A 12,211-nucleotide genomic window follows, 5' to 3' on the forward strand; every position below is an offset into this window, starting at 1 on the left:
AATTCCAAAGTCATGAGAATCATCCCAACACCCGGGAAACTCCCTGATCCCTCAGCCCCCAAAAGCTCAAACTCTGTTGTGAGTTGAATAGCATCTGCTATTGTGGAGGTGGCATTCCTTGTGTTCTAGGTGGTGGCTTCTGAATGTTCAAAGAGGCCTTCCTTTCTGCCACAACTCGGCTATGTGGAGGTTTTAATCTGCGCTGTATCAGACACATATCAAATACCCCCAAAACTTTAATTCTTTGCTGAGATGTCTGTCTGTATCACCTTACAGGCACAAGCCATATAGTGTTATTCAACTTTTTTTCCTATACCTACCTCAACACCTGGCACAGTACAGGCACCTGATTTGGAGATCAAGACTTAACTTCTCATGTTAGTGGTTTGAACAACCAGTAATATATTATTTGTATGTCCAATTTAAATGTAATCTCTTCCTAGAAATCTTTCTAAACTAAGCACAGTTGCCCATTACATGCTGATATGGTAGATCCTTGAACCTCCCCTTTATGACATCATACTTTCTAAAATTTATTCAATGTATATCTTACCCAACAATATCCAAGAATATATTGTATCTATTTTGTTCACCACTGTATACCCAATGTATTCATAAAACAGAGCTTGAAACATAGTACTCAAGTAATGTTTATTAATTAATGAGTTAAGCCTATTAATTAATGAGTAAGAGCCTATTATGATACTGCAATGTGCTGGGTATAAAGAAGGTAGAGTCCTGTGCAGTGGAGGTTGTACCCGGTAAGGCCAAAGAGAAAGTGTTCAAGAGCTATGATTTCCAGTCATGGAGAAATGGGGCTAAGAAAAGTATGGTCTGTGTCTTGAGTACCTGAAGTACCTAAGGGTTCTCAAGCAGAGGCTGATTTAACAGTCAAGTATCATGGATGTGGTCAAAGAAATGCCAAACTTGTAGGCAGTTTAGACAAAATGACCTCTAAATTTCCTTTCAATTTTTATTACTATGCATAAATGTCACCATAATGTTTTCACTAACTTTAGAGATTAAACAAAATTGGGCAATTTATATATTCAAATTTAGCTTCATTTAGGAAAAACACAGAAAAATAAAGTTCGTGTCATTCAATCATAAAGAAAAATCAATTCGTTGGTCTTATACAATTTTATATGATCTTTCAGTATTAAAGTCAATATTATTTTAGCTTATAAACTATAGTATGACTGTTTACATTTACGTAGATTTTTAAATGACTCAGCCATGTACATCCTAACACTTGCATGGGTCACAGCCATATGAATGCTTAATAAATGATTTTTGATTAACAAAAATTAAAAGGTACCAGGCTTTTGAGAACTGTTCCAGCACTGAACATGCAGAGCTACTTAATAATCAAGATTTTTGCTAATCATGCATTGCTTGCTTAAAAAATATTTTTAACTGTTAGAATTTATACATAAACCAGACTTCTCATTAATAATTAAGATTAACCTTGCTCTCATACAACAGACTAGCTCTTAAAACAAAAACAACAACAACAAAAAAACAGAAAATATCACTTCTGGAAAACAGAACATTCAGGAGAGATGTGCCAACTAGTTAAATAATATCACTCTGCAACAAGTTTAATGGATGGTAAGGGGCCTATCACACCCATTTCCCATTTGTTGAGAGGAGAGAAAAGGGATACAACATAAAATCACCATCAAGCCAAAAAATGATTTGACAGGCCTGCCGTGTAATTTGATACATGTGCATTTAGATAAAATTTTTAAACTTGGAAAGGCTTTAAGGTTAGTGAGTCTAATTCCCTTATCTTGGAGATGAAACAGAGCCTAGAGATGCTGACTTGCCTAAAGTCACAGTGGCAGCCAAGCAAGAATCCCAACCCTGCTGCGTGGCGCCCTGCCTCTCCTTCCTGGAGGAAGTTCTCCCTTTCTCTGTTAGTGGTGCATTATGTAGTTTACCACCTCCAGGCTGTATGCCACCAAATCTGAATGAAAACTGCAAAAACCCAAATATGTCTATCAAGTGAAGTTACTGCGTGAAGTGAAAACTACATATCAGAATAAGCATTCTCTTGTGCGCTTCAACTTTTCCTTCTATATTGTTTATTTTCTGGGCAATGAAAAATTGAAGAAAGCGTTTATGTACTCTATAAATATTTTATTACCAGGCCTAAGCATTTTACCATCGGCGTAGATGAACCCACAACAGTGCAGAACTGTGTTATTTGGTTTTCCTACACTCTTTGGAAGCTTTAAAATTCTAGGCGGTTATAACATAAATGAAAAATCACATCAGTCTTTGCCAGGGCAGAAACCAGAGAAAAACACAAACTTCAATTACCTTTGCAGCCAAAGAGCAAGTGGAACTATTGTTAAAAGGAGTGTCTCCTAGAATAGTCTAACAATTAAAAAGTAGACTAAGCATAACATGACTATTTCATGTACATGAATATAACGAATAGTGGGGTTTTTTTTAAAAGATACAAGTAAAAATCAGAGAAACAGGGAACTTTCTTGATTTACATAAAAAAACTAACAAATATCTAGCAATGGTTTGGAAAACAAAACATTTTGTTGTTTATATAAATTAACTAAGACAACATAGCCAATTTCTCCATGGCTCTCAAAAACAATTCTTAATTGTCAAAATGGTTTGGGGGCACAACGGATTTCATTTGGCAATGATGGAGAAAAGTAAACAATGGGACTGTTGGCAGAGGCAAAATTTGAATCCTAGACAATTACTTTGCAACGAACTGAAGGAGATGCTTGCTTACCAGTTAAGAGAACTGGAAAACAGCTTTCAAATGGAGTACTATCCCCTTTCTCACACATAAACCCAACCAAAAAACACATAAAGTTTAATTTTCTTTCAATAACTTAGCAAGCCAACTTGCAAAGAATTTAGTAAGTTATTAATAGAAAGATGCATGCCTGGTAGTACAATTTTAGAGACCTAAGACATATGGTTTCAATTAACAGTCACTGTGCCTGGGACAATCCATCAAATTACCCAAGACCAAAATGTCCACAATTCAAACACTATTACACCAAGTTCAAAACATGACAGTTTAGAAAAGAAACTGTAGGCTGTGTAAAAAGGACACCAGTCTAGAAAACCAAGCTTCTAAAGAGATCCTAAGCAATCAAAAGGGTGGTAAGTGAATCATATTTCCACATTCACTAAATCCCAAACCTTCAGAGGATCTCCCCCACAATTTTATTCTAATATTGCTGGGATTTTCTCCACCGGCATAAATTCTGGATATCAGGATGAATCATATTACATACAGTTAATACAGTCAACTCTTAATTATTCATTTTTACAGATAATCCAGAGTTAGTTTAACTTTTAAATATTCGTTTATATTAACTTTTCAGTAATGGATATATCTGACTTTTTGGGAACTCCTAATACCTGCACTTCCACAAAAAGTACCAAATTCAACATGGTGGAAACTGGAAAATTACAATATATTATTCTTTGACCCAGAATATTTTCATTATTAGGCCAACTAATTTTCCTCACACAAATTAAGTATCCCATTCTTTTGATTAAAGTCACTACAATTCATAAAGTTACTACAATTTTCTATGAAGAAAAATAAATACACAGAGAATGTGAAGTGAATGTTAACTGATATTACAACACCTACTGTCCAAAATTAACATCAATTTCCTTTTAATTTTTCAATTTATCTTCAGAATATTAAAATGGGACTTCCAAGAAGTGTACCAATTAATATTTCTTATTTCTCTAATGTCTAATTTCTTTTTTCCCTGAGTGGGCTTTCACAAATGAAAATCATCCACTTTACTAGAAGATCCAGTTATGAAGAACAAAGACAACCAATTTCTTTTAATTTTCCATTTATAACTGTGACTCTGAATTTAACTAAATCCCTGTCTCTCTAGCAACATAGTGAATCCTAAGCTACCTCTTTAAAAGATGAGAAGTGTGCCTTAGTCATTGTTTTGCCACCTCTAGTCCTGCCTCAAATCCATGCCACAACCTTCCTGGGCTGAAAACATCCTAGTCATCTAAATAATCAGCAACAGGCTAAATTTAGTCTTAGGATTTGAGAACAACCAGGCCTAGGCCTGACCTCTACAACCAGGCCCCAGAATGCTTCTCACCCCTGTATTCATATGAGACCCCTCCCGTTACAATTAGTTCAGCTAATCTTCCCTGGCTACCTTCCACTGACCAAACAAGAATCACCAAAAAAAAGTCACTAAAAGAGAATTCCAACAAATGGAAAATCTGAAATACTTTTTAAGTGACCCAGAGGTACTCAAATGGCTTCCCTTGTAATATAAGAAAGTACCTCAATTTAAGAATATTAAGGGACATTTTTATATAATTTAAGTAGACAGTTTTTTAAAAAGTTCCTCCAGAGACATTCCTGGCGGTCCAGTGGTTAAGGCTCCATGCTTCCACTGCACGGGGGCGTGGGTTCGATCACTGGTGGGGAACTAAGATCCTGCATACCATGTAGCCAAAAATAATTTTTTTAATAAATAAATAAATAATTTCTAAAAGTTCTTCTAAATTACAGTATAAGTACATAACACGGCCTTAGCTGGCTAGATGACAGCAGGCCCAGTGCCATTTATAAATTTCAAATCATGTAGGGAGATTGTCCCATAGCTCTCACAACTTTTGAAAAGCCAAATTCCAAATGGCACTGACTAACATACCTGGCAAAAGTCACAGCTGTTGATGACCCAGCAGGGTCACAGGAGGAGGTGTCACCTCCAACTGTGACAAGGGGCCCTTTCTCATTTAAGTAGTAGTCACATTTATTTAGAAAAATTGTGGGCCCTGCAACAACCCCTGGGATGGAGAAAACTAGCAAATGGAGATGTAATTTCACAGGCAGACAGAAGGTGACCTGAGGGCAGAATACACCGGCTAGGGGATTAAGCCAGAGATCCAGTAAAGAGTCCTCCTATGAGAAGGAATTCTAAGTGCCTGAGAAACACAGACTTGGGAGATGCCCAAAGCAAGTTGAACCTTCTTTTGGCCAAGGAATACATACTGGGAATTCTCCTGCCTATTGACATTAACTATTTTTATTAATTGAACATTTCTACCTAATAACTTACAAAGTGCTTGAGAATGGACATGCCTAGCTTTCCTGTAAAGCAGGGGTCCCCAACCCTGTTAGGAACCGGGCACACAGCAGGAGGTGAGCGGGAGGCTAGGGAGCAAAGCTTCATCTGCTGCTCCCCATTGCTCACATTACCCCCTGAACCATCCCCCCACCCCCATCCGTGGAAAAACTGTTTTCCACAAAACCTGTCCCTGGTGCCAAAAAGGTTGGGGACCGCTGCTATAAAGCACATTGCCTAGATTTGAGGGAAGAGATTCAAGCCGAGAATAGCAACCCCAGGTTCCAGGACATTCAAACACGTGTACACAACACACAGGTATAATACACAGATCTGAATTTCAAATGCCAACCATAAGGGATACAGGAGAAATCCCAATACAGTACATTGTGTATTGTAAGAGCTCATAATTTTAGTTGTTGATTGGACTGAAACAAAAACTGTCACCAATTATGTATTCACATCACTGTTCAAGCTTTCCCCTCCAACCCCATACTTTAAAAATATATATATATCAACTCCCAAGTTGCTGGAGGCCTGAACACCAAACCTAGAATAGGAAAATAAAGAACTGTCATAGGTGCATTGTTTCTGTTTGTGACATGGGGTTATACTCATAGTGGCAATGCTATCCAAAAAGCTACCATCATTTTAAGAAAGGAAAGTAAAATTTACTGGCCATCTAAATGCATTCATGTAATTAATCTCATTTCAGCTTCTCAAAAACCCTTTGGCATAAGTACTAATACCCAATGTTTATATAAATAGAAACGGAGGTTCAGAAAAGTTGTCTATGACCACCTGTTAGTAACAGGATTCAAGCCTAGGTCCATCCCTTTTATCTTTCTCAACATTTATGTTAGAGGTGTTAATAAACTACAACCAAAAATGTAGGTTAGGAGCTTCCCTGGTGGCGCAGTGGTTGACAGTCCACCTGCCTATGCAGGGGACACGGGTTCGTGCCCTGGGTCCGGGAAGATCCCACATGCCACGGAGTGGCTGGGCCCATGAGCCTGCGCATCCAGAGCCTGTGCTCCACAGCGGGAGATGCCACAACAGTGAGAGGCTCGCGTACCGCAAAAAAAAAAAAAAAAAAAGTAGGCTAAACTACTAAAAAGTACATGGAAAGTCTGCATTTCTCATTTGTCATCCATGACAGATTCTTTCAGAGCATCCACCACTTCAAGACACTGTATTTCCCCCAGGAATATAATATTATCTTTGCCCACAGGGAACTGATAGTCTAGTTGGAGAAAGAAGACATTGTTCCTGGTAAGTTTTTTTAACATAAGAGGCAATAAAAGGTACTGGAAAGGACAAGGGTTTAAGACACATTTATATATGAATTTCAGTGCTTACTAGCTGTAAACTTTGGATAAGATACTTAAATTTTCTCACCTGTAAGGTCATGATTGAAATCTACTACCTCTCAGGGTTCTCTGAAGCTTAAATGAGACAACATATGAAAACAGTTTAGAGGCCTAATATTTGTTCAATCTTTTCCTTATGAAGCAGCACAAGCTAAGTGTCAATGAGTAGAAATATCAATAAATGCTACAGCAAAAATCAAACAATTTGATCTTTGCTACCAAAAAAAATTCAAAAACAAAAATCCCAACGCTTACACTTAAAAACTGATCTGTGGAGACAGCAGAATCATTACCCAATAAAGTTTATCACTGATCAATGCAGCGGAGTTAATTAAACATACGGAGAGTTTACACTTGAAGTACAAATTTAAACAATGATAAACAGGAGCAAAATCGTGTTAAAAAAATTTTGGAGGGGAGAGGTGTCATCTTTTTGTGCAAAACTGCCAATTTAAAAAGAAAACTACCACTTAGAGCAAATTGGATGGCAATTAAATGCAATGTTGGATTGAATCATGGAAAAGTAGTCTAGGTCTGTAGTTTAGTTAATAGTAAGGTACTTGTGATAATTTCTTAGTTTTGACATATGTGCAACTTTTCTAAAAATCTCAAGATAAAAAGCTGATTTTTTTAAAAAAGTGGATGACAAGGGAAAGGAATAATAACATACACAGGTATTGCCACTTTATTTAGAATCTCCTGAAAACAATTAGCCATTAACAAACAGCAAAGTATGTGACATTAGTCAACATGCACCATCTCTGTAGGCTGCGCTAAAGCATAACAACGAGGAACACCTGGAGTTTAATGTTATTTTTAACTTTTAAAGAGAAGTGACTTGTCCACTCTTCTCTAGCATATTATTGCAATACTGGTTTGCTGGTAATTAAATATTGTTGTTACAAAGTCCAGCAAACTTCTGACAGTTACCTCTACTTTCTATTCTTGACTAAGACATTTATTCAACCTGAACAGAAGCATCTCTTACCACATACAAGGCATAACATGAATTTAAAAGTCTAATGACAAGTGACATTTCTGAGCTTAGTGCTAAAGGCAGACATAAGTGTCCCATCTGTTTTCATAATAAGGCAGGCAAATTCTCTTACTTTACTATACAAAACTCAAAGAGGAGTTAATAAAGTGATATAAAACCTACTAGGGCATTTTTATGCGCAGGGCCAAATGATGGCCATCATTGACACAATTTTTTTAAGTACATTACATTTATTGAGAGCCACATTAAGTGGTTGTGAACTTTATACTAGCTGTGTGTTCAGCAAGATGGCCGAAGCTTTCACACTCTGGGGTCTGCAAGAAAAGGGTTTACTTTTACCAGAAGGAAAATCCTATGCTACAAATTGATGACAGGTTTCAAGTAGCACCAATTTCAATGTGTACACGTTACACACACACATACACACAATGTTACTGCTTAACTCAGTTGAGAGGCATTCCCTAAACCTTTTTTAACACACATATAGAACTTAAAGAACAATTTTCTAATTTGAAAGAAACCTTAATAATATTTACAGATATCAAAGAAGGGGAAAAAATAAACACAGCAATGCAGCAAAGTCATTTCTCCTGCTGAAATGACCTCCAGCTTCTACGAGCTATTGCCGGTTTCGCAATAAATGAATCTGAGACTCAGACCACGTACACACAAACGGAGAAGCTGAGAACGCTAAAGCTTCCCCAATAGTCCTGGCTAAACCCACCTGTCTTTCCTCAGCCCTCTCAGTTCCCCTTCCCGTCCGCACCCAGAGTTACCTTGACTTCGACCCGGAAAAGAGAACAGGGATTAATCAGCAGCCAAAGTCCTGTTTTATCATCATTTACAGCCCCTATCCCAGGAAGCCAGAGTGCTACTAACCTGATTTCAGGGAGACAGAACTAAATGCAGCAGAGTACAGGGGTATAAATTACATGTATCTGAAACGCCAACCCAGCAGCTCAAGACAGCTCAAATGTCAATTTAACGAAAAGGGTTTCGCGAATTGTATCTCAAATGAACATTTCCACTTTCAAACCACCCACCAACCTCTCGACTGCCAGTACCCAAATTCGGTACTGCTAAAGCAACCCGGGAGAAAAAAGAAGCGTGTCTTACCTTGTACAAATCTCGACATTTTAGGGATTTATTAAAATACTCTGGCCTATATATATATGTGTGTATATATATATATTCAAATGCCTAGAGGAGTCACGCTATGGGCAGGTCTCTCTTCCACCCCTGCTTTAACAACCGACGAGTTCCTTCTCCTCTTCCTATGTTTTGCCACTTAAGGGAGTATTCAAAGCGGCTAAAACTGTCTCAAAAAAAAAAAAAAGAAAAAAAAACACCCAGGAAAACCTTCCGCACTTCCAAAAGACAAACTTGGTGCGACCGAGTCGGCTCGGAACTCCAGGCTACACTAAACCCTTGACGCAAATGAGGGCCAGCTGGAGGCTCCCGGAAAAGGTAGTATCACACGAACTTAAATTTCATCAATGAAAGAGGCGTATCTAGAGCGGCTACTTCACTGCCCTCCGGAGCTGCACGGCCGCAGGCACAGGCGGGCCGCACCCCCATTCCCCCTCCCCTCTCTGCCGTCCGACCTCTGGACAGTTCCCCGGGAAACTCTGGCCAACGGCGGTCCCCGCCCTGCAGGGATTGCGAGGCGGGGAAGGCAGGCAGAGGGGAGCGATTCAACCCTTTCTACCGACCCATCAACGTCCCGGGACTAAGAGGCGCTCGGCGCGCGGGCGGGCGGGGCCCTCCAGACCAACGCCTCGCTGCTGGGAGCGGCGGCAACCTTGCCGCGGCTTTTTCCCGGGAGGGGCCGAAGGCTACACGCCCTCCCCCGCAGCGGACGCTGGGGGGCCACCCATGAGGGGAGAGGTGACTCCGAGGGACAGGAGCCCGGGAGGGCCCGCCCCGACCCTCACACATTCTAGTTCCTCCTGGTCGAACCCCAAATTGGGCCTCCGGGGCCAAAGCGGGTCAGGCAGAGGAGGCTCTACACGCCTCAGAGGGGGAAACACACTCGCCCAGGGGGTGGTGGGAAGCCCGCCCCGGCCCCTCCCCAAACCGCCACAGAGACCCACCTTCCTCCTCTTCCTTTAGTAGCTGGGAAATTGGGGGCGTTTATGGCGCGCCTGGAAGACGGCTCGCAGGCTGAGAGAATGTCACCTCTGAGGCAACCTTCTCTCTCCCCCTCTCCCCTCACACATGCACACCTTGAACCCCTCACCAGTGGTCGCAGCCCAGCTTCTGACCTCCTTCGTCCAGCGGGCTGCGGGATCCCGCAACCCAAAGCCCCCACTTTCTCCTAAACACCTCCCCTCCCCCTCCATTTGGAGCAGCCCCCCTCACGGCGGAAATGTCCCCACTGCGCAGACAGACAGGAGCAGCCGCCAGTCAGGAGCCGAGGCGGATTCAGGGCCTGGCCAATGAGGCGCGCAGGAGTGGCAGGGGGCGGGGCGTATGCGGCCGGAGGGAGCCTGGCGGAGGTGGGCTCTGAGCCGGAGCCGCGGCCCGAGCCGGAGCCGGAGCCCGAGCCCGAGCCCGAGCCTGAACCCGGATGTCGCGCGTTGGGGCTGCGCCTCCAGCGGCTGGGCCAGGGATGTTTCACCAATAGAACAACCAGCCTTCCACAGATACTTCAGCAAGGGAGACAGCCTGAAGCACGAGTGGTTATTTTTGTCGTGCTTAAAAATGTTTCCGCTTACCAGAGACTGAAGCTAGATATCTATCGGGCGAGTAGAGCCAGAGCACCCCGCGCACCTACCCCGAGAAAGCTCAGGCCCTATCTCGGTAGACACAAACTCTACCCACACATCTGGTCTCGGAAGGGTGAAGATGCGTTAAAGAGTAAGAGTAAGCAGTTGGATGTGTGGGACTTAACTAACAGGAGGAGGAATTTAGGGCATTGAAGAAAACGCCAAGCGAAGGCGCTCACACCAGAACCACCAACCCGGTTCCTATTCCTGTAGAGATTTACGCAGTGTTAGGCGTTTACTTTTCTGATAAAAGCGGAAATGACTTAAGTTATCCCTCAAGAGGTACTTTCCTTTTAATAGATTTTTGAAGCCCTCAAGGAAAGAGGATGTTAAAAGAACGTTTGCAGTGAGTCGGAGACTACAAGAGGGCCAGCGCAGCGCCCGCTAAAATCACACCTGATGTTGCCAAACCCACCTACCTGTATGACCCAGTGCGCCTGTCACTGGGTGTATCTCAGACTTTACAATTCATGACTAAGGCGCCTGCGTCAGGACAAATGAATTGTCAGCGCTCTGTTTAGGTGCTGGAGGTAAGCCATGTCATTCTAGAAGAGTTTGAGGCCTTGGACAACACTGATCAACCAAGGTAAAGTGAGAATTTTTAAATGGTTCATTCTGTAAACAAGTTATTTTTTTAGTGCTGTGTATTCGTATGGAAATGTTATTGAAGTAACACAGAAAAGGCCAGTGATTCATTTGTCATGCTGGAGAATGATAACCTTTGGTACTGTATTTCTTATGTGAAATCCAAAAGGATCACACCCAAAAACCGCTCAGCGATAAAACTGATTTCCCCAAAGAAGTGTGTAAAATCCAAATGTCTACATTTTAATAGTAGCATTTGGAGACTGAAGATCTTGATCAGAATCTCTACATTCTTTGTGTACAGTAGAGAAATTGTTCCAGCACTGAATAAGCAGTATTTATCCATCCATCAGCATTAACACCAAAATAAAATACTACCAAAAGATTTGAGCCCCATAGGTTGCTTAGCCTACAAATGATAAAGCTGAAGAGCAGTGAAGAGTCTTTAATTATACAAGGTTTAAGAAGGATGATCAGTTATTTCCTACCTACACAAAAGATTAAGGGAGAGGAAGTAAGTTTTAATTGCAGCAAGAGTATTTGGTAAAGCCTAAGAATGACATCTTGATTTATGAGCGATTATATATTGAGATAGAGTACCAAAGGATGTTGTACATTTGCTGCCTCAAGAAATCTCCAAAAAGTAACTACCTGTCTTCAGTGGTTAGGTCTATATCAGTTCAGAGGCTGGCTCTTAGAGAAGTAGCACTCTAGAAGCTATATTCTCAAATATTATTTCAAATGGTGCCCTGTAAAATGGAATTTCTTTACATAGTGATTTACATTTAAATTCTGAACCCCCAAACATTTTGTAAAAGAACCTCCCACTACCTCAGAGCCACTAGAAACAATCTCACTTGGCAGATCACGTGGGATTAAGGAGGAAAGATCATGGCCGTGGAGAAGTTTCAAGTGTGCTTAAAAGGCTGTTGTCTATTTCTGAAATATATTTACACACTTTAATATCTGAAAAATCACTTTGTGTGTGTGTGTGTGTGTGACCCCTTTTTTTCATAATACACTACAGTGGAATTTTCCTTCAAGGTGCATGAAGTTGGTATCTGTATCATTAGAAATTTGTAATGTGGATAGATAGATTTACAGATGAAACTTTTGCAGAAACTTGCGGGGGGACAGAATCTAAAGGAAGATGAAATGGGGGCCTGTGAAGGAATGTGTGTACAGTTATGAGTTGGAATGAGATGGACTGTAAACTAAAAAGAAGCCTGAAAGCCAGTTTTTCGCTGGTACTATATATTACCATCCAAGGATGATATACATTCTGCCTATAATTTTCTCATTCCTTCTTTATACTTCCCAATAGAAACATGAGAAAATTCAGTTTAAGTTAACCAGTTCCATGTCCTGGGATGTATAACAACCTTGCCATAT

General features: G+C 40.9%; 1 protein-coding gene across 1 annotated transcript in view; it reads right to left on the bottom strand.

Annotated features, from left to right (window-relative positions):
- UGP2 (UDP-glucose pyrophosphorylase 2) overlaps positions 1 to 8,728 on the bottom strand; it is a 52,656-nt gene extending 43,928 nt beyond the window's left edge. The window contains exon 1 of the mRNA XM_065891133.1: positions 8,583 to 8,728. Within this exon, the coding sequence (XP_065747205.1) occupies positions 8,583 to 8,601 (19 nt within the window). The 5' untranslated portion in view covers positions 8,602 to 8,728. The remainder of the gene's footprint in view (positions 1 to 8,582) is intronic.
- Positions 8,729 to 12,211: the final 3,483 nt, after the last annotated feature.

This window comes from Phocoena phocoena, chromosome 14 (genome assembly GCF_963924675.1).
Source record: "Phocoena phocoena chromosome 14, mPhoPho1.1, whole genome shotgun sequence".
NCBI lineage: Eukaryota > Metazoa > Chordata > Mammalia > Artiodactyla > Phocoenidae > Phocoena > Phocoena phocoena.